This window comes from Patiria miniata, unplaced genomic scaffold (assembly GCF_015706575.1).
Source record: "Patiria miniata isolate m_02_andy unplaced genomic scaffold, ASM1570657v1 HiC_scaffold_5, whole genome shotgun sequence".
NCBI classification, from domain to species: domain Eukaryota; kingdom Metazoa; phylum Echinodermata; class Asteroidea; order Valvatida; family Asterinidae; genus Patiria; species Patiria miniata.
The window spans coordinates 3,415,379-3,440,589 of NW_024037072.1; the positions used below are offsets into that span (position 1 = coordinate 3,415,379).

The following is a 25,211-nucleotide window of genomic DNA, read 5'->3' on the forward strand; positions in this document are numbered from 1 at the left end:
GCCAGACCAATTTAAAGTTGGGGGGGGGGGGTTGACAACAACAAAATAGCCAACGGTCCATTTTGTGCTAGAAGGTAGCCAGGAATTCCTTCAACTGGAGTAAGACTGTCAGAAGAAAACTCATTCTCAATATTTTTGTTGTTATTTATTTTCAGTTGTTGTCTGGCTGGACGTGCCTACCCCTTAGGTGACATCCCGTCTCATCTTGCCAAATCTGTCAAAGAAGGGGTAAGAATTTCAAAGCCATCATTGACATGTTACCACCAGAGAGTATGTTTAAACCATTCCAGTTTGCCAGGGTCTGCCAGGGCCTTTCATTCTGATATGTGCTGTGTGCGGGAACAAGAGAGGGCGCTTTTGACTACTTTCGTGAGCCCTGTGAACGGGGCTCGCCTCGTGCACGAACTGATTCACACGCGTATTGCACAAAGTGTGCACAACTTCTTTTATTCTGAATGAGCACAAAACCAAAACGTCTTCGCGTAAGCAACAGGCGTCATCGGCAATTGAATGTCTTTCCAAGTGGTGTCCCCCAACTCTCCCTGTCTTACCTAAGGGGTGCTTGTGCATGGCGCCTATAGTGGGGGGAACAGTAATGAATGAGTTTTGGTTTTGTTTTTTTGTTTGTTGTTTCAGGTCTGGAAGTGTCTTACAGCTCTTCACACCAAAGAAGCAAACGAAGAGGAGCATGTCTACCCTTCCCTACGCACCCTGCTTCACTTTGATACCAGGGAGTTTCTGAACGTTCTTGCTCTTGCCTTTGAGGAACCGGAGTTTGCATCTCAAGGAAGGTGAGTGTCAGTAGAGCCACTATTTTCCCGTTAAGGCAATTCCGTAAACTCGGACATACATGTCAGACACTTTTATGAACTGCTGTTAGTGTGACACATCACTAATAGTGTGACACATAATGAGTAGAAAACAATTACAGACCAAACTAAGGTACCGCCACCTTAACGACCTTGTACATCATGTGGTTGGACGTACATTTGTACACAGAGAATTGGATTTTATGGAAGTGCCCTTTACTAAAACCCTTAAGATATTTTTTTCTTAGAAACCCTTCTCAATCCTCCAATACCCAAAACTGTGTAGGAAACCAATGTCTCCTTCGTCTCCTTAAACCTGCAAGGGACAGCAAGTCCCACTTAAAGTACAAGTGGCTTGTATCTGCTGTCCTGCAAAATCCTTAAAGAAAAAAACCTCGTGGTGCAGTTTAAAGGATTAAGTGGGTTAAGAAAGGATGTCTGAAATTGACTGCAAATGGATTTTTTTCAAAACGCTTGGCAGAATGTTCCGGATTTTAATGTCCAAAATGAAAGAAACCAAAGAATTAATTTATCCCCTTTTAAAGTTCTTAAATTTCTTTATTTATTTATCCATCCTGAATCCTTCTCTTGTGACAGTTCCTATGCTGCTGGCTTGCAATCTAAGCAACGAATCGTAGACATCCTACTCCAAGTCATGGTGGAAAGCGTAGGCTTCTCGGTTAGTAGTTTCGATTAGATTCGTTGATAAGTAAATTAATTACTTCAAATATCAAGTGAACAATAAGTTTAACGCTTTCATCAGTGTATATCAACTACTTTATGCCTGGAAACTGTGTAAGAGGGGAAACAGAGGACGACAGGAGAAACTATTGAGGCCTGCTTTTGGCTGTTTCGGAAAACATGCCGAAACAGCCTTTGTTTTCGTTAACGCACTTTGGGGGCACTAAAATTAGTCCGATTGCTTTTATACCTGGAACACATTTAGACCGCCACTCACAGATGGGCGCCGAACATTGACGTCATCATGACGTCATCGCGAGATACGTGACATCACATTAAAAGTGCATATTTTGAATGCCTGTATCTACAGAACGACAGGTCCGATTGTGTTGAAAGTTATTATTCACCTAGACCGGGATGTATTATAGATGAAAATTGAAGTGACCTCACGATGCCTTCATCATGGGTCATGTGACGTCACGTTAAATATTAATAGATTTAATCTTTGGAAATCAATAAAAAATCAACCGTGAGAGACCTGAACTTGACGTTTGCTGAAATTGATAGAGTAATCCAGGATCTTCATTTTATCTAATGTGTGATAAATCATGTGACCCTTCCTTCCGGTCCAAACCGGAAGTGTGTAATAATTTGAAAGTGGAAAAAGATGTGAACTTGCTTTCAACGATGTCAGTCTTTGGCTAGGTTGTACTTTACAAAAAAAACAGCGTTGCCGAAACAGCCCTATGTTTGTTTCAAATTATGTTTAACAGTTATGTGCAGTTAGATAGCAGTTTATAGAAGTTGTGTTATTTTCAAATGTAGCTATTTTATGTTTCTTCGGCAGATGAAAAATATCAAAAGTTGTCTTTATTTTGTCCTAGCCTGCCCAGGTGGGATGTCTCTTCACATTTCTGGCCAGGCAGATGGCCAGGAATGACAACAACATTGTGGTCAACAGACTTCTCTTTGAACAGGTAGGGAAACGACTCAGAAACATAATAAGTGCTTACATAGCGCTTTATATTAAAGGTCTCAAAGCGCTCCACATTTATAGTACCCCTGTTCATCAGGTCATGAGACCAGTTTTTGCAGCAGCTCGAGATCAGCGCAGTCTGGTCTCTACCTTCTTAGGTACCCATTTATACTCCTGGGTGGAGAGAGGCAATTGTAGTAAGTGTCTTGCCCAAGAACACAAGCACCATGTTTCCCGTCAGGGTTCGAACCCACGTACCTTGACACGTGAGTCAAACACCGTAACCATTGGACCACAGCGCTCCATCATTTTACTTATTCAGAACTGTCGTGTGCCAAGATCACAGTAAGGAATGTGACAATATTGACGTCATTCAAATACCATCTTGCACATAATTTGGGTCTCCATGTATCCGGTAGGTATGTTTTAAGAAAATGCCAAGTTACACATCACAGCCATCAAAATTAATTGAAAGAAATCTTGCTGCACCGATGTGAGCAAAATATGAGATTGTCCTGTTTGTGACTCTGATACATTTTCTGTAGTCTGACTGGCCTTGTGCTCAAGTAAACACACATTGGGAGGCAGTACCTAGTTGTGCAGGTGTAGGTGTTAGAAATTAAGCTGACCCCGTGTAAACGGTCTTAAGGACAGTGTCACAGTGGAGGATCTCTGACTCTACAGAGTGAGTCAAAAACACAAAACCAAAATGTCGGGACCATTGTTTTAGTGAAGTTCTGCAGGTAGCACTTTCAAAATCTAGAATATGGAAGCCCAATTCATAAGCTTTCTTTTAGTACGAGAATCATTCAAATCACTTATGTACTTTTCAAGTTACGGAATTTAAACACAACCACTGTTTTAAAGTTCTGTCCACGGCTCAAACACAAAAGGTGTGCGTTCTATCAGCAAAACGAAAACCATTCACACACATCCCTACGTGATTTATTTTCGTTTTGCTGAAGGAACACTTACCTTTTTGTGATCCGTAGAACTTTAATACAGTGCTTGTGTTTAAAAGTTTGTAACTTGAACAGTACATGAGTGATTTGAATGATTCTTGTACTAAAAGAAAGCCTATGAATTGGGTTTTCATATCCTAGATTTTGAATGTGCTACATTCAGACTTCACTAAAACAATGGTTCCGACATTTGGGTTTCGTTTTTTTTTTACTCACCCTGTATATTTAAGGGAGATCTTGAGGCAGTATTTTGACTAATGTGTCACCTTTGGTCGATTGTAGGTGCTAGAGTTTCTCTCTAATCCCGACGATGAAACAAGGCATGAAGAAAGGGAGCAAGCCTTGCTGCAATTGGTGAACGCTGGAGGACTGGAACAAGTCGATCAGCAGAAACTACTCCGACTGGCCGAGGGAGCTAAATTGTAAGCAACAGTTCCACGGCCTTTTCTCAAACTTTGGCATCAACCCAGATTTGGCTTGAGCCTCAAGCCTCCAGCTTCATGATGTTATGTCCCTGAGTCTTGCGAGATTCCAACTCAATGAAGGCTTATTTTCTGCCATGGGAACTACAGATATAATAAACTAGAGCTTTGCCTGTTCGATGAACAGGACACAGGCTTTTCCGCATTTTAAAAATTTGTCAAATTTTGTATTAGAAGAAAATGAAAAAAATTGATAAATTAATAAAAAATAGGTGATGACGTCATCATGACGTCACTTCAGATTTTGCATACTTTTAACACTATCTACCTACCCACCAAGTTTCACGACAATCGGACTTACCCTTATCAGTGTTTTTAAAAATCGCATTTTTGATGACGTCATCATGACATCACATATTTTTCAAAATAAATTGTGCAGATACCTATTACATAATAAACCTAATACATACAGAATATTGGTTTTAGCATGTTTGAAGTCAATCGGATGAATAAAAGTGTTAACTTTTGTAATCAGAATACAATTGTGAATATTTTTTAAAATCGTTAAAAATCTACCGATGACGTCATCGTGATGTCATTTCAGATTTTGTGTACTAGTACTATTATCTACCCACTGACCAAGTTTCATGACGATTGGTGTTTAAATTTTTGATGACGTCATAATGACGTCGCACAATTTTTACAATTTTGTGAATATACCTGTTACCTAACAAACATAATACAAAAAGAATTTTGAATTTAGGATACTGCGTTCGTGAGATATGGCTTAAAGGTCCAAAACTTCAAAAACCGATATAAAATGACACAGTGACGTCATGATGACGTCACCTCAATTTTTACCTATAACACATCCCGGTCAACCTACATACCGAGTTTCAACCCAATCGGACTTACAGTTGTATAGATATAGGGTCTTAAAGTTTGCATGTTTAAGATGACGTCACGTGACCAGTGGCGTAGCCATGGGGGGGCGACAGCCCCCCCATGAAACCTCGTCGCCCCCCCCCAGTCGTCCCCCCCACTGAGATTTTGAGTTTCTAATCATTGATCTACATGATGCCCCCCCATGAAAACCCCCCCCCCCCCCCCCCACTGAAAAATTCCTGGCTACACCACTGCACGTGACCCATGATGACGTAATCATGACATCACTCTTCGGGACACAAGCTCACTATGGGGTTGTTATATATTGTAAGTTTCATCAGAATACGAGTTTGTTTTAGGTCAAAGGTGGCGTGGTTAATAAACCGTGTACAAAGTCTATGGGATTTGGGTTAGAACAAAAAGAAAAGGGAAGAAAAAAAAAAAAAAATCAGAACAAAAACAATGCCTTTCTGCTTTAAAGCGGAAAAGCAAAAACTATTGAAGTCTTTCAATTACGTGTGAATGAGCAAAGGTCAACAAATGGTTCGGGGCTGAGGCATTGCTGAATATGACAAAAAAGAACATGGTTTGAGGATTGGCCTGTGTAGAAGACTTGAATTCTGTCATAACAAGGCATTATGTTTCTCTTTTCCCAAGCAGTTTTGTGCAATCACAGCTAAATTCATAAAACACAAGACTGTACACAGCGTTGGCCAAACTGATCATCAGTGTACAAATGTACCACACTGGCTACAGGGCCGGATTATCCAATAGGCACAGTAGGCACTGTGCCTATTAGAAGAAATTAGGGTCTACAAAACATTTGAAGGCCTACGAAAATACCAGTGTGCCATAACATGCACATACAAACGTGTGTTCACCGTCATCGTGGACGTCCCATTGTCCCTCTTTTGTTTGTACTCTAACTTTTTAGGAAGACTCCCATAGGTTTTGTACACGACCTCAATCGCGAACGTATGCTGGGAATCATGGACGATATTGCTCTCTTTTGTTCTCTTGTATTTTTTGTCCACGGTTTGAAAAGATGAACATGTACACCCACACGCACAAATCCACCACGCAGACACAAGAACAGTTTTAGCATCTCTTGGAGATTTTTGATTTTGGGAAAGTTTCAAACTAGCTAGTACATAGCCGACCTCGAACCTCAATACATGAAATACATTCCAGTAACTGGTAGCGAACCCAATAGAAGTAATACATTACATTAGAGCTACCAGTTTGGCCTAGTTGGCTTACGTGGTACAGCTTAGCATAGCTTGGCATCAACATGAAATGTGAGGCTCCGGCGCTTACCGGAGCTGTAAAATTGGTGCCGGTGGCAGTGCAGGTGCCTAGGGCGGAGTAGGGCCTACAGAAGACTGGTGCCTATGGCCTACAGAACGCATAATCGGGCCCTAATTGGTTAAAGGGTTAAAACAACGTCTGCATGGGAAAACGCTTCTGAAAGGCTGATATAATGTGGCATTTTGCTCTTTTTTTTTCTGACTGCAGTTACCGTGTGACTGAGCTCCTGTATGAAAAAAGACGGCAGTTTGACAAGATTCTTCTGTGCTACCTCAGGGATCCATCCAGGAAGGTAGGTACCATGTCCCAGGAAAATGGCCGGCTTCAAACCCTCGTATATGTTGCTCTTAATGTTTGAAATTAATCCAGAAGTGTAGAGTATTTCGTGTAACGAGTCAGTGAAGGTCAAGTTGCTATGCAATCCGCACAAAGCGTTTGTGACCTTGCCAAGAAGTGAAGTTAATTGTTAATCTTTGAAAGATATCTGGTTTTTCTTTTATCTTTCAAATTTGTTATAGTTTGCAGTCTTCACTTACATCAATGACGTCATGATGGAGAGTAATTACACTGAACCAGAGAAAGACGCTGTACAAAACGAGGCACTGGAAAACCTACAGGTAATGTCATGCACGAATAACTAATGAAGATACACACAGAAAGCATATCTCGTCATGTGCCAAGGAAAAGGACGTTAGCAGCCCAGGCACGCAAAAACAGTTTTGGAGATAATCAAGTTTAAAGGTCTTGTGCTCCCATTTCTAAATTAGAAATCACATAAGACTGAAATTTTGACTCATGAAATTCGTTAATAATTGAAATAATAGATTGCATTTTTGATGTACTGTGTTGCACCAGGAAGAGTTAGGGTTAATAAGTGAATGCACTTTTTTTCCATGTACAACACTGTATGTCTATCTTAGAGTATTTCCTAAATTAAGTAAATCCTGTGACTTTTTTTTATAATACTTTTTGATTCCTACAAAACAACCTACATTACCCAGAGAATACATTAAAAGCCGTGTACCTGAACTCTACAATTAGAATGTTTATACTCTTCAACTTATTATCTGCAACGGCTGCTACGTTCACTACATGGTCAAGTCCACTTTTACTTATGTTGTCGTCTTAGGATTTGGTGGCAATTGACTGCAAGGAAACAGCCCAGTTGGTCCTCAAGATCTTCTCCAGCTCTTTAGAGGAAGTGATAGATCGTTTAGAGGATCGACCACGTCTGCAGTATGATTTCCTACTGGGTGTGTTTGAATATCGAGATGCAACCAGTACAGCCCTGGCACCAAAGGTGAGGCATTTCCTTCAAAATGGACCAATGTCACTGAAACATGTTGAATTAAAAAAACATAAATTTGGAAGATCTTTGATATTGTCAAACACAATCAGCCATGTGGTTGCGAAGGCCGATTTCTAAAGGTTACTTAATACTTTATTTTGAATCCTTGTCGAAATTTTCCTTGGAGATAATTTAAGGTGTAACACAAGCGTTTGCAACTACAGATTAAGCAGAAATTCGGAATATACTTAGATGATATAAGTGCTCAACTCCTCGTGAAATAACAACTTGAGGGATTCCTAGAAATTGAGATAAAAACTTAGATTTGGGGACGTTTTCAAACAATTTCTTCCCGACTTTAAGCTCAGCTTTACAAGTAACCAGTATTGACGTTTCGGCATCGATGACGGCGATTTTTTTCACGGACATGAAGTTTAGAATTTCTTCTTCAGTTATAATTCAACATTTCAATCATACTGAGCATATTTTCTGACAAACACAACTTTCAAAAAGCCATGTTTTTTGGGATGCATGAATTTCACTGCTCTGTTATAGCGTCCAAGTTCGTAATCGGATTAACTTTGTTTAACATAAACGACGCTTAGGCCTTCGCAACCACATGGCTGTAATGTAAGGATGTTTTTAGTGTACAATTCTGACTTTACAGAAATTCACAAAATACTACATTATAACTGTGCACGCATCTTTTTTGCTGTTAGGCAACTCTATGAAAAAGACCCTTTCAGCCAGTTTCACAAAACTATGTTATCTTTTGTACATGCGATGGATAGGATTTCTGCAACATTTTTCAAATAGTTCCCACACCTTTTGCTATGATTTTTGAGAAAAAAAATACTCATGTCCTACCTGTATTTTTAATTGGGGGGGGTTAACTCTCAAAATTGACATTTTAATCTGTGATTCCTTTGTAGGAATCCAAGTTTGATCCATATCTGCACGAGAAGTACATTGATCTGATGTGTCGGTTCAATCCTATATCGGTTCATCATTACATCAGGAATGTGGAGGGATATCGTCTAGAGGAAACCTTACAGGTAGGAAGTTGATGAAACTGAAAATCCTAGTTTCTAGTTCCTAGTTGTCATTTTTTTTTTTTACCTCCAAAGTTTGCCTTTTTTTTTCACTTTCCACCAAAATCGGCATTTTCTCATCACTTCCAACAACCTGTGTCTTATTATAAAGAGCTGGTTACATCGTTGTTGTCGTTCTCCATTATGCACGCTTGCTTCTACTGGGGTATTTTTTGTTTCTACGCATATCCGTACTAGACAAACTGTACTCGATTACAACCTTAAGGCTGTAAACTGGGTCCTCGACCTCCATTTCTTAGCCCAATTTCAACGAAGAGTTGAAGTTAAATCCTGTGTAAAGCCACAGTCGCACTTTTACGGTCTGGAGCTAGGAATATCAACGGTTTACCAAGAATCAGTCAATCCAGATGAACCGTCGAGATTCGCGGAAAAATCAACTTTCTAAGAATGCACTACAGTTTCGGGACGGATAGCCACGACTGTCCTACGGTTTATCTAGGAATGCACCACGGTTTGTCAAGAATATGGACCGATTGGTGAAGAATATCGACAGTATTACTAAGAATAATGACGTTAATGCAACGGTTGTCTGCGATTGGGCCACGGATGACCAAGGTTCTTCTACAAATAAAGCGTGAATATTCATAGTACAACCTTAGCAGAACCCCAGCACATCCGGGCATATCCGTAGGACATTCGTAGTGAATTCATAGAGATTTCTACCACGTATGAGGTTAGGGGTTAGGTTAAAGTATGCTGTTGTTTCTGTTTCAGATTGTCCGACGTCACAAGATAGCAGATGCCACAGCGTACCTCCTAGAGATGGCGGGAGATATCCAGGGAGCATTTAGTATCATGCTGGAAAGCTTATCCAACAACATAAGGAATCTATCGGAAAGCATGGAGGCTGATAAGGCTGCTGATAAAGCCAAAAGTAAGGCTGTGTCTGAATGATGTGGCTGTGGCTTGCAATTACACGTGTCATTGGGAGCAACAGAAGCCGCTCTCCATAGACGCATATGTAGCCAGCTGTAGCCACTGTAGTAGACATTTCTCCATCAAGATAAGGAAGAAGTCAGTCACTTCAAATGATGTGATTACATTTCTTTTACAGCAAAAACAAAGCTATGAGCAAACCTAAGAAGTAAAATAGTGACATAAATCCAACTTTTGACCCCAATTTAATGATTTCAACCTTATTCGTACTGTCTATAACAGTTTTACTTTTTTTAATATTTCACCCTGTTATCTAGATCCCAGTGTCTCCATCTGCAGTCTGCAGGCAGGTTTGATGGTCATCATTCAGTTGTGTCAGAGAAACTCAGCCAAACTGGATGAACCAGACAGGGAGGTATATAACTAACCAGCATCTCTGTAGATAAGGTCAATTTTCACCAGTTCACGTCAGAGCACGGGATAACACGCACTGGCTGTTTTTATACACAGGCACGGCTGATGGGTTAAGACATCAAGATTGCCTCGACTCGCCTCCGGGTGACGTCTAAACACGCTTATCCACATAGCCTTTTGTACACACACACACACAAAGTCTGTGAAGTCTGTGGAGGCGGACTGTGTGTTGATCTTGAATTGGCCGTTGTGCACGGCCTATTGTTCTACAATTTACGCTCCAGTGCACACCCCGGAGTATTGTAACATATGAGGTTTGGGCAAGAAATATCGTACAAATACTGTTGAAATCACTCTTGCGAATCAGTATTTGTGGCGTTTGGCTGTATATCAGAAGTTGGCTGGAAAATTTTGCCTTTTGCGAAAATTGAAATTTTCGGCTAAAATAATCCCGGCATGAAGTGGTTAAAAAAATGAGGATTGTTTGGGATTATATTCTCAGTAGTTTCATGCTACTGAAACCGGAAATAACCTGATGAGCCACATTGGCTTGCGACAGACTTTACTTATATACAGGTGAGGGGGGAAGGTTACTTTGAAATGAACTAGGTGAGTGAGACGTCTTTTTTTGTCAGACTTGATGAAATCTTTATGAAGGTTTAAGGAGTGACAATTGTCACAGTATTCTAGGGATCACACTGCGTTGTACAGACAAACATTGCTGGTCTTTCTTTCCTCCTTGTTTCGTTCTTCGCTGCAGGCTTTGTGGTTTCCTCTCCTGGATCTCATGATGGCATCACAGAGAAAGCTGAGATCCTCTCTGACTGATGACCATTTTGAAGGTTTGTCATTTGTTTTTTTACTGTCAGTTATCAGTAAATCTATACACAAGACATTTAGTAGAAGGAGCAAAACAGATAATTCAACTTCATCATATCCCAGAAATAAGAGGGCCGATGTCAATCCTTGCCAAAAACTTTCTTGTAGCCTTGTAGCTTAGATTTTTAAAAAAGTCTGCTAGGATTGTAAGTTACGCCCTGTCAGTACAGTCTTTGAAAATTGTTAAGCTCTGGCAGGAGCTACTACATGTCACTTGGTGGTCAGTCGGTCGGTCGGTCTGTCTGTCTGTCAGTCCCCTGGAAATTAACCAAATTGACCAAAAACAATTGACAAATTTACCAAATGCCATGCCGCGGTCATAAAAGGCACTCTTGACAACGGTTTTCAGATCACCGATTTTTTTTCAATTGATGCGCAAGCATGTTTGTTTTGCATATATGTCTGTCCCCGAAATAAGCCTCATAAGTTTTCCACAAAATATAACTACCAAATTGAAAAAAGAAAGAAAAACAAGTTTGCAACAATTCTGAAAGATGTTTATGAAAAGTTTGTAAATGGAGGCAAAATATGTGCAGTAATGTTATAGTCTGTAGTTTTTATCACAAATTGCTATAAATCTAGGTATACATCTGAAGTGTGGTGTTCCATATGTGCCATCAGCGTAACATTTTTCAGCTCTGGCAGGGATCATTTTGATAGATTTCATGCAATACTTTCATGCAAGACAGCCAGAGCTTAATCTGCACTCGCACTTGTTCTGCAGAATTTTATTTCTGAATCTTATCTCAGCTTTTTATTTCTGATATCAGTCATATCATGTCACTAAATACTTGGCCTATTTCTGTTGGTTCCCTCGACAGCTTTCAAAGATCTGACAAGACATGTGCTGAACAGCATGATGGGATACATTGCGTTGCCATCCGTCTTGCAGAAAATCATGCAGGTGATTGTTTCATCGTCATGACATTGGGCTGATTGCAGTGTCCATCCTAAACATGTTCAGTACTAAGAGAGAATGTAATTGTAGTTTCCGCTGCTTTATAGGATTGGAATCCGAAAGCCGCCACTGGCAAGCTCAGTAGTTGCATGTTTTGAGGGAAAGTATTTGGAATTACTGGTCCCTCAGTGTAGGTCAGCTTGACTACCTCCCAACGCGAAGCGGAGGGAGGAAGTCAGGCTGACCTACACTGAGGGGCCATGATTCCAACTATTTTCCAGAAATAAACAATGCTGTATTTGTTTCACTGCACCTCATAAATATTTAGTAGCCTCACTGCCCTTTTAGTAGCCCCACTACCTTGCCAATAAATCTAGTAACGTTACTCGTACTCGTAGACGCCATTGTTGTTTCTGAGCTGCTGAGTTCCGTGTGTCATGGCAACAGGGTTGAAATAGTCTGGTGCCAACACTCTTTAGTGTGTCTTTACTGCAGTAGTAACAAAGACTACAACAACAGACTGGTTCCGTAAAGATTACGTGCCACAGACTACATGTCTACGAGGCGGGTTCCAGAGAGAATTGTTGGTGCTACCAGAAAAAAAACACCGCACGGCAGCGAGCTGGATACTCACCGGGATAATGTTACCTGGGGGTGTATCATTTTAACTTCCGGACACGCGGGATCGGCCAATGACTTGCTCCAATTTGATCATGAATATTTATGAGGTGTAGTAATACAATGTCTTCATCAGCAAGTAAGAGTTGATGTGATTAGTCCCACCTCAGCAAGCTATTGGAAACTAATGAGCAAAAATACATTCACTTGGTTTAGGACGCAACCCACACTTTAAAAAATAATGTACTTTTCTTCCTTTTCAGGATCCAACTTACAGCACTGGCAAGTTTGGTGAAATCAAGGAGCTGATACTGGGAATGCTAGACACCTATAACTATGAAAAGGTTAAAAATATACTCTGACACCACTTACATGGACACTAAGAAAAATAGTCTCAGTAGGAAAATGACTCAATAGGAAAAGCATAAAGTAAACCTTCATTCAGTGCATTGGTAAGGTTGATTCGGAACGATCAAGGATTCAATTTGTGCAATTTGAAATAACTGAAAAGCTTGTTTATAAACAGGAAGCTTAAGACATCCCAACTTTTCAAATTATCTCTTATTTGCAATCTGTATTATGTTTTTTAAATTTAAATAAGAGAAAGGCCTCCCAAAATCTCAACTTTTTATATTTTGCGAGCTTGTTCAAGCAGCAATTGATTGTCCTTTCTTCTTGAAACAAAACCAAAAAAAATCTAACATGTGAAAAAAAATAAAAATCTGGCATTGAAGCAAGTAGAGTGGAAGAATGCAATCCAGCCAAGCAGACATGATCGTCATTGAGTCTCACCCTGGATTTCGGGGACAGACAGACTATAAACAGATAGATGATGGATGATGTGTTCAACTTGTAGGAAAATACAACCAAAGCCCGGTTCATACTTCACGCGAATGCGAATTCGAAGTGAATTTGACGTCATAAAACATTCGCTGCAAAATTCGCCCGAGTTGAAATGTGTTCAACTTTTACGAATTGGCAGCGCGAATACTTGCCACGACGTCACAAATTCGCGTTCGCTTTCACTTTCGTGCCGAGTATGAACTGGGCTTTATTCAATTTGTCACTTACAAGCAAACAACGTTGTGATGTTATTCAGACCCTGTTGCGAACCACCAACAATCTTCTGGATCACGATCTGTACTGGTCCCTTCACAACCTGACCCAAGCCGTCAATCGAGGCCTGATACCTCGCAAGGAAGCATGCTTCATCTGCAATCGCAGCTTTGCCAAGATCAGCGAGGACGAAACAGTGGTCGTCTTCAGGTCAGAAATTGGGGTTTTTTTTAAATTAAATTTCAGTTTAGCTTCTTCCTGTACCGAAACGAAAGGGTTCCCCAGGCCGCTGTAGTTTAAAAGTCTGAGGAAACCTAGAGGGAGAAGATATTTGAAGTTCTAGAGGTGGGGGAAAAACTAGGAATCACATTTCAGCGAAAACAGTGGAATGGGGTAGTGAGTAAAATCCCACCCACTCACACGTCTGGGCCAACAGCTTTTAGGAGAGGAATGGGTTGATTGTGAGCTTGCCACTGATGCCTTAGTTTACACCTCTGCAGTCATTGTTGACTGAGACCATCAGCTCAGACCCTCCTTTTGCCAAGTTGGTCTGATTTATGATGACATTAGCTGGCCAGACAATGCCCATCCCGGTGGACTGTGTTAAGCCTGGTTCATACTCGGTGCAAAAGCGAAAGCGAACGCGAATTTGTGACGTCGTGGCGAGTATTCGCGCTGCGGATTCGTAAAAGTTGAACACATTTCAACTCGGGCAAATTTCGCAGCGAATGCTTCGAGACGTCAAATTCGCTTCGCATTCGCATGAAGTATGAACAAGGCTTTAGCCTCCCCTTTCAGCACACAGTCCATAGTGACGTTGCATTGTAAGACGGTTCATCTTGCTACTCCGAATCAGTCCAATGTGGCAAAAAGTGTTTTTTACCTTCTAATTAGAAATCAGTGGTTCTAACACACACACAGAACATTGGGCTTTTTTGGGGGGTGCCTTTTATTTTGATACACCCTGTATACAGGCGTGCAATTTTTTCTCACATCAGCTGATTTCCTTGTTTTTCACATCACACTTACGCCATGAAAGTATTGAAAAACATTGTATAAAGTCTTGTAAATCTTGGAGTTTCCTGGTTTTATTTTGTTACTTCCCAGTTGCATGCCTGTGTATAGTATGGCAGATAGGTGATGGGATTGTCCGTTTGATGATAAAAGCATGGAATTTGGCACACAGTCAGAGTATGACATGAGAAAGATATTTGGCTATAGGGCCATCGCAGATTTGTCCTTTGAAAAAATGTAGAATAACAAGCAATGGCAGCCATTTTGAAAATTTTGAAAATTGCTTGTTATTCTAGGCCAAGTTCGCGCAAGGGCTATAGTTGACCAATGGTTAACTAACGTTTGCCCGAACTCTGTCTAGTCGACGGTGGTTGACTACGCTAGTCGACTATTTGGAACCAGCCTACTGATGTTGGTTGCATCGCTGGTAACCAATAGCTGCGCGCATTCAAAACGCTAGCAGGGAGCCAGGATCCAGAAGTTTTGCGATGTCATTTTAACCAGCGTTTGACTAGAGACGTTCGCACGTTGCTATTAGTGCGCAGGCGTAAGGTACGTCACAAATCAACTACTAGTAGACTAATGGTCCTTGCCCGAACTTGGCCCTAGCTATAGTTTTTCAAAGGTCAAATCTGCGATGGCCCTATAGCCAAATATCTTTCTTAAGAAATACTCTGACTGTGTGCCAAATGCCATGCTTGTGTCATCAAAGTGAATAATCCCCCCAAATATTTCCCCTATCTGCCCCACTAGTATAGTGGCATTCTAATGTACTGATTAAAGTATAGTCTGTTTCTCTTTTTTTATGGTTTATTTCATATTTTTTGTATGTACCCAATTTGTAGCTGCGGTCATACCTACCACACGTCCTGCCTCCATACGTCCGGCTGTTCCTCCATGATCGAGGGCAAGCAGCACTGGATGTGTTACCAGTGTTACAGCACGCGACGGACGGGCAAAGCCAGAATGCTCAACATGAGGAAGTCTCAGCACTTTGCCAGCGTGGCTGCGGGGAAGGGAACCACGGACAGGGCAGTGGTCAAGAAAGGAGGCGGGGCTGCCGGGGCAACCGCTGGGGCGTCTGAAAAGGTGGGTCAATTTGAAGCTGTTACATCTATGCTTAGCTGAAAACAGATTGGATTTCTTCATGATTTGTATGGTTATGGAATGTTTTGGCATCAGGTAAGCCTTCCAGCATATAAAATGTGAAAGTAAAATAACTTTTTCATATTGTCTTAAATGGAGTGTTTCATATTGATTTTGATAGGCTGTGCAGTTGGATCCAGAGCAGATTGCCTCCATGGACTTGCTCAGAAAACGACTGGAGGGGCCATCAAAGGTAGGATGGGAAACTTGATGTACAGGGGAGTAAAAAAAAAAGGAAACCCAAATGGCAGGACCTTTTACTTAATAAAGTTCTGAATGTAGCACTTTGAAAATCTAGGATATGGAAGCCCAATTAATAAGCTTTCTTTTAGTACAAGAATCATTCATATCACTCATGTACTTTTCAAGTTACGGAATTTTAAACACAACCACCGTTTTAAAGTTCTGTCCATGGATCACAAAAAAAAGTGTGTGTTCTTTCAGCAAAACGAAAACAATTCACATACATCCCTATGTGAATTGGGGTTTTTTTTCGTTTTGCTGAAAGAACACACACCTTTTATGTGATCCGCGGACAGAACTTTAAAACGGTGGTTGTGTTTAAAATTCTGTTACTTGAAAAGTACATGAGTGATATGAATGATTCTTGTACTAAAAGAAAGCTCATTAATTGAGCTTTCATATCCTAGATTTTGAAAGTGCTACATTCAGAACTTCACTGAAACAATGGTCCCGACATTTGGGTTTCGTTTTTTTTTTTACTCACCCTGTATAGCTTCAAGTTAGACTGAGAGCCTCATGCGTGTAGCATTGCCCTGAATGCTTCTGACATTTTCTTGGGTTTCCATGCGCTGTGACAATTCTACCTTCACCTTTTGCCTGATTGGCCTAGCTCCCGAGTATGTGTACAACTTGAATCCAGTGCCTATTTGTGCACATGTACATATTTTAATTAAGTTAAAATGTGTCAGAGGTCATCAGGACAATGATGCGTTGGCTGTTCTCTGACTCTATATCTGAGTAGGATATTAAGTCCGTGTTTGGTCCAGGCCATAATTTTTGTAGTAAAAAACTTTAAAATCGGCAGCTGTTAAGTGATTCATATTTTGTGCAAACATTCCAATTCATATTTAAAAAATCCGCCAAAATGAGTTAGAGTTTTGATGATGAGTGACCTTTTGACCCTAAAGGAATAAAACAAAAATTCACTAGCAATAAATTACCTTCATGGCTGTACCTTAAGGCAAAATGTATTGATTGAACAGGATTCCGTTGTTGATATTTTTCTTGCTTAGCTTGCTGTACTGTGTGAAGTTGTCCGATCTTATCGTGACAAACCAGCAACAAAAGGCGCTGTCAGATCGGATAGCTTGCTGCTATCGGATGAATTCAAGCTACGGCTTATCCCGCCCCCTTCAGACCAGTGACCAATCAGCCTCCAGGAGCACTGTCAGATCAGATAGCATGCTCCTATCAGACAAATTCAAGCTATGGCTAGCCCCGCCCCATCAGATCAGTGACCAATCAGCATCCAGGGGCTCTGTCAGATCCGACAGCAGGATCCTATCACAAGACTTCAAGCCGAGGCTAGCCCTGCCCTTATCAGATCAGTGACCAATCAGCATCCAGAAGCACTGTTACATGTTCCTATTGGATGATTTCAAGCTACGGCTGGCTCCACCTTCATCGAATCCATAACCAATCAGCATCCAGGATGAATGTCACATGCTCCTGTCCCTCCCTGAGCCCACCAGATCGGTGACCAGTCGGCATCCAGTAGCGCAACACTATCAAGTCTGATAGCATACTTCTATAAGATGACTTCAAGCTACAAGCCTCGTGTTTTACTCAGTTATCTGAGTCATTGAAAAATTCATATGCTACTTCATGTATATTTAAAGAATCAGTTGTATCTTCTTTTTTTTATATAAATCGTTGTTATTCCATGTATATCAAGCCCATTTTGTTGTATTTATACCTATTGCAATCTTGGGTATATTATGTAAATAGAGGTACGTTTTTCATGCTGCTGAAAAAAACACCCTTGTAAATTGCTGAAAAACTTGTCTGTAATGGCTTGTCAAGTATCATGTTTTTTTTTTTTTAATTTTCATCTTCAGTTTTATCCCTGGCTTGATAAATCATGTAGAGGCCTTGAACACCCAAATCAAATGGAAATGATCTCAATTTTGGACTCACATTGTAGGATTTGACATTGAAGAAGAACACACAAGTCTGGTGCCTAGAATCTCCAAAATCCCAAACGGGAGACAAGGTGAATGTTTTGAAAACCTTGTTAGACTCACCTTAGTTAACCTGTGATACGGAGAAGGTTGATTCTCAGAACTCATATTGCCTCAAATTGCCTGTGAATTAAAGAATGGTCTGCTAATGAAGTCAAATTTTTGTGGAAAAATCACCGAATAATACTCTATCTTTGGCTGCACAATTGACATAGAAATAGTGATGTACATGTACTAATTGGAATCTGCAAGTGTTTTATTACAAGTTACATGTGTATACTATACTTTAATAGTTCATACAGTTTTTTATAGAAAAAAAATGAAAACGTCTGTGAAGATTGCACTTTTCTGGGTCAAGTTTAGCCACTCAGTGTTACATGTGTAAATGTATTTTGTTTTCACAGGTATTCAGAAGTTAATGTCTAAAGGGAACAGAATTTTCAGAAATTGCCCAAGTATTGAGCAACTCTCTGTTTTATAAAATGTAATTTACATCCATCTTCAGACTAAGCAGGTGCTTGATGGAATTTTCCGTAGGGGGTTTATTCGTGTGGATTTATAAAAGTTGAATTTCATTTACTTCAAAACTGCCAAGTGATTGTGCAAATGCTGGGAGGATTTCCCCTATCCCTTCAGTTTTATATCTTATTGCTGATTTCAATTCATGCCTAAAATTTCGCAGAGATTCATTTGCTGTAACTATGTGTGACATGTATACACAGAGAATATTGAACTTCGTATGCACAATCAATTCCATAATGACTTTCTGGCCCAATGCCAACATATAGTTCTATTACAGGTCTATAAGTTTTCATATATGATGGTTTCAATATATGTACTTGTATTTATTTCTTTTTACGCAACACTGGAGTAAATCCCTGTCATCTGATTGGTGGGTCGTTGATCACATGTCGTTGAATTATTCGTCCCAACACCTGGCCCGGCCGCACCGCAAAAATAGAAGTTCTCTTCCACGATAAAATAGAAGTTCCATTGAACAGCCACACTTTTGGTGGCTCTGACTAATCAGATGACGAGGATTTATTCAGGTGTTATATAAAACAAATAGTGAATGTTTCACATGTGTGCAATGGAAAGAATAATTTCATGGGGTGACGGATGGAAAGTTCCATTTCCACTCTGCGAACGTTCCATCTGTCACCTCATGAAATTATTCCTATCATTGCAATCATAAACATTCATTGTTTGTGTAATGTATTTGTATACAATATATTGCAAATGTCCAATCAGTCTGGAATTTATTACGCATCAAGGAAATAGGATATATCTGCGAATAAGTTGAATGTTTTTAAATATGTGCAATTATTTTTTTCCAATTAGATCTTTTTATATAATTTGTTTAATTACGGTATGTGGAACATATTTCAAATAATTTTTTTTTATTTGTCAGCCTTGAATGAGTTATTTGCTAAAAGCTTGCATTCAGAAAGTCGAGGCAGGTATACACTTTTGAGAAATGGTGTCAAACAGCAGCGCATGTTAATTATGATGGAAACTGAATATGGACAAATGTTACAATAAAAAGCGAAATTTCTCCCATGAAACGCCAATGTTTGAGTTCATTGCCAAGTGTGTAGCCATTACGTTACCAGTATGCTTTTTGTAAAGGAAGTGTCCCTACATTGCATCAGTGCCAGGAACTTAAAATTTTGCAAGCTTTGATGTTGAATACTTTATGTTGTAAACTTGTAATAAAACAGACATTCTCTTCTTTTTATGAAGCAAGTGTTTAAATTCATGGCCTTTTCTCTCTTTTTTTGGCGGGGGAGGGGGAGGGGGGCTGTAAAAAAAAAGTGACCATTAGGCCTAAAAAAAAATTATTTGGTCTCTGGTCAGACCAAAGTTCCGAAATTGACGCGGGGACGCGGCTTTTTTTTTTTTCAAGCTTGGATTGTACAGACAAGGTGGGGTACTATTTTGCTTTTTTGGTGTCCTCATGTACACTGATGTTCTCCATAATTTGCCTTGGTGCTCTCGATCATTTGCCTTGGTGCAATTTCCCATTCCGTGGTGCTCTTTGGTAAAAAAAATTGAGGAGGTGCTCCTGTTGGAGCTACCACGGAACATTTTGGAAAAAAAAGATTGACGCGCATGATTAAAATCGACGCGCGCGCTGACCAGAGACCGACTTTTTTTTTTTGGCCTGTGTCAAGAAATCCCTTATTTGGTATCTTTGCAACTAATGCCACACAAAAAAAATTGGCTTCTTAATTATTGAAACTATAAATCAAAGCAAATGACTACAAAAACTGTTAGTTCGCAGAGCTTTATTTGATCTTGTTGGCATGACAACCACAGACATGGTTATTATGTCGATCTTTTTTGGGGGCGTGGGCATTTTAAGGTATCCCCAACATTGCCATTTAACCCGCACATACATTTATGTAGTACTGATATACAACGTTCACTTTTCAAGCCTAAGTTCTAGTGTATCTAATGCTGATACAAATATCACAAGACTTTTCTATTTGAAAAATAAACTTTTTTAACATTAATATCATTTCTTAACATGGAAATGTCACAATTTGCACAATGTAAGTGATTATGGAAGAACAAAAAGATAAGAGAATAGCCTTTGCAATGAATTTTGGACATTCAAGGCAAGTGAATCGGCTAGGCCAATTGAGTGGAGACTACACGTATACAGACCATGTGGTAGAGTCACAAGGGCTTTTCAACCTGTAAGTATCGTGAATAAGAAATAATTCAAAGATGACCTCCAAATTAATTTGTAAAAGGCCTAAATTTTCAAATTAAACAGGATGTCTAAAAAAAAAATGGAGTCAAACAACATTTTTTTCTGAGGAAACTAAGTCGTTTTTGTAAAACAAGTTACCATAAGATAATGATAGAGTGTTCCTTCACCCTTGACAGGATTTTCGTTCTGTGTGATTTGGACCTTTTGTTTATAAGTTATGGCAAAGCTTGTAAAGACTGTCAAAATCTGTGGGCCACTTTCTTCACCTTTGTAGTATGTGAATGCCTTTCATTAGAAGCGGAGTCGCCCAACGTGGAATTCAAGTCCTTTCATTTAATTAGCTGTATCTCTGTAGACCGGGGTGTCCAAATGAGATGGGATAAAGACCATTGTGTAGAGTATACTATTTACCACACCTTCAGACTCTATAGATACGTTTTGCAAAAAGAGAGTGCTGTTATTTTCAATATTTCTGGATTGACTGCTACATTTTTTTTAGACACCCTGTATATGTGCCTCTGGTAAAGAGGCCATCTGTTGAAGTTGTGCCTTCATAAACTCGACAATAAAATCAGTTTTCCATATACCAAATTAAACATAGCTCTATTTACAATAAATAATAGATTCTAATGGAAAGATGATTTTTTACACCAGCTTAGATATATAAAGTAGTATCATCACTTTGAATTTTTAAACCACATATGCATCAGTTTGATTTTGCAGAATATACAAAGCTGATGACCTGTTTAACTGATACAATAGTACAGTGCTATATTCATCATTTTTGCGAGTCAAATGCTGCCATGAAATATTTGTGTGAAAGCAAATTCAACCCTCTGATACCCGCCCTTCTCATGGCTGTGTGGCCAAAAAATATATATATTCCTTTGAAAAAGAAATATCACGCAAAAGGAAAGCCACTTATATGTGGCAGGCAGTTATGTTTGTAGTATTTACTTCCTAAATGATGTAGGGTCATCGGAATACAAGTAAATATCTTCTTCCATTAACAGAATACTGGAATGTACACATAAAGGCAATAGGGATTGTTAAGAATAAAATACAAACAATACTCAAAATACACTCATTAATATAGGTTTCCCGGCCACTTTCCAAAAATGTTCATTCACTTCTGAAAATCGGTCGTTCATTTTCGTCTGAATTTGAGAATTGCTCTGAACACGCGTTTCATTTTCGCTACCAGAGCATTCAATTCCATTTCGATTCAATCAATTAAGTGATTTAGCAGCACATTTCGTTTATGCTCATTCAGATTGATTTACAAGATTTCCCTTTTTTTGCTTTTAGAGGGCGATTTCAAAATTGGTCATTCTATTTCACTTTTAGTTTAATGTTATGTGATGCAATCTGCAATTTGGAATGAGAAAAATGTACTTTTGATTGCACATTCTCGAAATTGTATACCGGAACTCTGCGCAAAAAGGTATTGCTTGCGTAAATGAATGCACAAGTCGTAATTGGCCGTCTGTTTACCAAAACCGAATGCTCGGACAATGAAAACGATTGAACTTTCGTTGAACTGAACTGGAAGTAAAGACGTGCATTCAAGTTCAGACGAAAAATGAATTACCGATTCTCAGAAGTGAATGAACATTTAAGGAAATTGGCCGGGAAAACCTATACATGTACTTAACATAGACACAAGCATCTTGTCACCTGCTACAGCAGTTTGTTAATTAAATCTTACAGTTAAGTAATTTCTTTTATTGAGTGTCATCTGAGCAACTGATTCAGGAAAAAATCACATTAACCTGAAAAAAAAATCTTTTCAACATTTTTAAAATTGACAATTATAGATTAAATCCCCTCTACTACCGGGGTAAATTTAGGTTAAATTACCCAGAACACAAAATCCTTCCCTCAAACAGTATAGTGCTGATTTCAACAAAAATAAGACATCTTTTTACATGAATATTAAAAATCTATTTTCTGCATATTTAGTTCATGAATTGCGCGTTGCCAAATCATATAACCACTGACAAAAATGTCGCGACACTAACAATGACATAACACTTCATTAGGAACAACCATTTAGTAGGGATTTGGCCTTTTGAAATTACTTACTTCAGCTAACGTACGGGATTTGGAGGCATAATCACAGGTTGCCTTTTGCCACAGACAAGCCACGAACCACGCACAAGAAGCAAAGTTGTACTCCAGTTGTACAAGTCAAATCACACAGTTGTGAATTTCTATATGCCCGAGGACAATGCTTTGTGTTTCCCTTTGTCCCTGTAATACAACACTCTCCCATAGACTAAGCACATAACCGTACCATCGAGGACCATTTTCAACAAAAGACCCAACGTTCGAGGACTGAAAAGATCTTTTGTTCTCCCTTTGTGTGTCTGTCCTCTATCCGAAAGCCATACATGTACACACATGCATGTAAGATCGCAGTTGTTGTTTACCATTGCGTTTGAGGACAATGCATTGTCTTTCCCTTTGTCCCTATCATATAACACTCTCCCATAGACTAAGCACACACACACTTACGTTCGAGGACCGTTTTCAACAAAAGATGAACTCCCGAGGACAATAAAGAATCTGTTGTTCTCTCTCTGCATTTCTGTCCTTGGGAAATATGTAATACAAGCGTAGGGAAGACCTTTGTTTTCCTTCTTTGGTTTTCCTGCATGTGTTTCTATTGAAATCTTACCTGGAGGGGGCACCTAGATTTCTTAAAACTGACTGATGGAGCCTGTTGTTCCTATTCTTTGTACCTCACAAGGAACCATGTGTTTTTAACACAAGTATCAGGAGATGTACAATGGCCATGGAATAGCTTTGTCCAGTCATTTGAATAGCTTGTCACTTAACTTGAGGCTGGAGGACTTGTGACGAAAAACGCTGAAGCAAGATATGAGACAGAGACCACTCCTTTTTGTGTTGGTCGTTGTGTTCCAAGTATCTCAGGATTTTTTTTTCTTTAAGATATCTAGGGGAGGAAGGGGATGTGTTAGGTGACAATAGTCCACAGTGTGTACAGGGTCACTAGAGGTACCCTTCTGTCGTTGTGCCCGGTATAACTTAGAATGCTTGACAAGAACCATTGATGCATACAGTATACCACGATACTTACATGTACTAAGTCTAAATACAAATACTTTCGTTTAGCTTTTGGAAGCATTCCAACAATTGAAAACATTTTGGTTACATACATTAAGTCAAAATATATATATTTCATAGATTAACTCCAGGTTTTGTTTGTTATGGTTAGTTTACACAAATCTACACTTTTTCAATGCAAAAAAACGGTTTGTAGATTCGCAATTTATATTATTACACCAATATAACATAGAAGAATAAATACATCTTTTTTTTTCAATTTTGAGTTCAGTCTGAGCTGCTTTTCAGTTGATGGACTTTCAAAACATGGATTAAACAATGGTTTTCAGTGGTAAATGTAACAATTTCTACCCACGTCATGTCCATATTTACTTTTGGTATCACTGAGGCATGTATCTTAAGCCCGCCGCATCATCGGGCCATCTGACGTACAGATCGGAGAGGTGACAAATCGGACCGATCCGACCGTACACCTAGGAACCGGACGAAATCAAACATTTTTTAAATTGTTCGCATCTGATTTCACCGGATCCAATGTTAACCAATCAGATTCACAAAGGAAGTCACATGATTCAAAATTGACGGCTGCCATTTTGTCGTCATGTGACTAGTCATCATGTGACTGGTCATCATGTCACTGATTATAGAAATGAATCGGACATGTGTGCAGGTAACGTTCCGGTCTCTGCAACGGTGAACAAAAATCGGGTGAATCAGTGAAATCAGTGCAATCGGGTGAATCAGTGAAATCGGAAAGGTGTGCGGCGGACTTTATTGAAGAGATAAGTATTTTCTTTTGCAAGATAAAATTAGAAATTAGAATTCACAGTGTGCAGTCATTAAAATTTGTAAATTAAATGTTGAAGACGAATATATATTTTTGTTGTGTTTATGTAAGCTTTGACTTTTTATTTTAGTTAGACAGAGACAAACATGACTTGACAGCTAGGGGCAAGTTCGCGCAAGGACTATAGTTAACCATTGGTCGACTAACGCTTGCCCGAACTCTGTCTAGTCGACGATGGTTAACTACGCTAGTCGACTATTTGGAACCAACCTACCGGGGCTGGTTGCATCGCTGGTAACCATAGCCGCGCGCGTTCATAACATACAGCAGGGAGCCAGGATCCAGACGTTTTGCAATGACATTTTGACCAGCGTTCGACTAGAGACATTCGCACTTTGCTATTAGTGCGCAGGCGTAAGGTACGTCACAAATCAACCACTAGTCGACTAATGGTCCTTGGCCCATGATTATGATGACTTGATTTCAGTTGTCCATGCTTTTGACTAATCATACTCCTAGTAGAGGAAATAGGACAAATTACTGTTAACATGGGGGTGCGTCAGTGCCTTTTTTGCAAAGCATCAACATTTAGCTTGTGTGCAATTCTCCCACACAAAGGTTTGTGAATACTCGGTTGAAAATCAGTTACGCTTTATACTCAAATATTTGTACATGACTCACAGTGTACATGTATTGTAGGTCGTCAATTGAGCCACATGGTACCATTACAATACCTGTACTTACTTCTTATTATCCTTAAGTAGTTACACTCACAAGCCAAGATACTAACAACAATATATATCAAGCATGAAAGTTTGTTTCATATATGTACTGTAGAAAACAAATACTTGTTGTGCTAATTGAACATTTTTTGTTTAATACCTCAAAAAATATATATAAGTTTAACAATTCTTATGTTGTGAGTACTACTCTCGTACATGAAATCAGAGATCCTACACTGAACCTTGGTTGCATGTCTATGTTATGCAGCGTCACCAATGTTCACAACACTGTTTATCAGTTACAAGTGCTAAAGATCTACACGTACTTAGAATCAGCTACAGACA

The 25,211-nt window shown here is 39.5% G+C and overlaps 1 protein-coding gene across 1 annotated transcript in view; it reads left to right on the forward strand.

Moving 5' to 3' along the window:
* Positions 1 to 19,108, forward strand: part of LOC119740815 (vacuolar protein sorting-associated protein 8 homolog) — a 48,423-nt gene extending 29,315 nt beyond the window's left edge. The window contains exons 23-40 of the mRNA XM_038216252.1: positions 156 to 228; positions 637 to 791; positions 1,407 to 1,488; positions 2,375 to 2,467; positions 3,711 to 3,850; positions 6,251 to 6,335; positions 6,562 to 6,660; positions 7,173 to 7,343; positions 8,264 to 8,386; positions 9,158 to 9,317; positions 9,637 to 9,734; positions 10,494 to 10,575; positions 11,434 to 11,516; positions 12,392 to 12,472; positions 13,228 to 13,394; positions 15,044 to 15,287; positions 15,466 to 15,537; positions 16,601 to 19,108. Of these exons, the coding sequence (XP_038072180.1) occupies positions 156 to 228; positions 637 to 791; positions 1,407 to 1,488; positions 2,375 to 2,467; positions 3,711 to 3,850; positions 6,251 to 6,335; positions 6,562 to 6,660; positions 7,173 to 7,343; positions 8,264 to 8,386; positions 9,158 to 9,317; positions 9,637 to 9,734; positions 10,494 to 10,575; positions 11,434 to 11,516; positions 12,392 to 12,472; positions 13,228 to 13,394; positions 15,044 to 15,287; positions 15,466 to 15,537; positions 16,601 to 16,732 (2,140 nt within the window). The 3' untranslated portion in view covers positions 16,733 to 19,108. The remainder of the gene's footprint in view (positions 1 to 155; positions 229 to 636; positions 792 to 1,406; positions 1,489 to 2,374; positions 2,468 to 3,710; positions 3,851 to 6,250; positions 6,336 to 6,561; positions 6,661 to 7,172; positions 7,344 to 8,263; positions 8,387 to 9,157; positions 9,318 to 9,636; positions 9,735 to 10,493; positions 10,576 to 11,433; positions 11,517 to 12,391; positions 12,473 to 13,227; positions 13,395 to 15,043; positions 15,288 to 15,465; positions 15,538 to 16,600) is intronic.
* Positions 19,109 to 25,211: the final 6,103 nt, after the last annotated feature.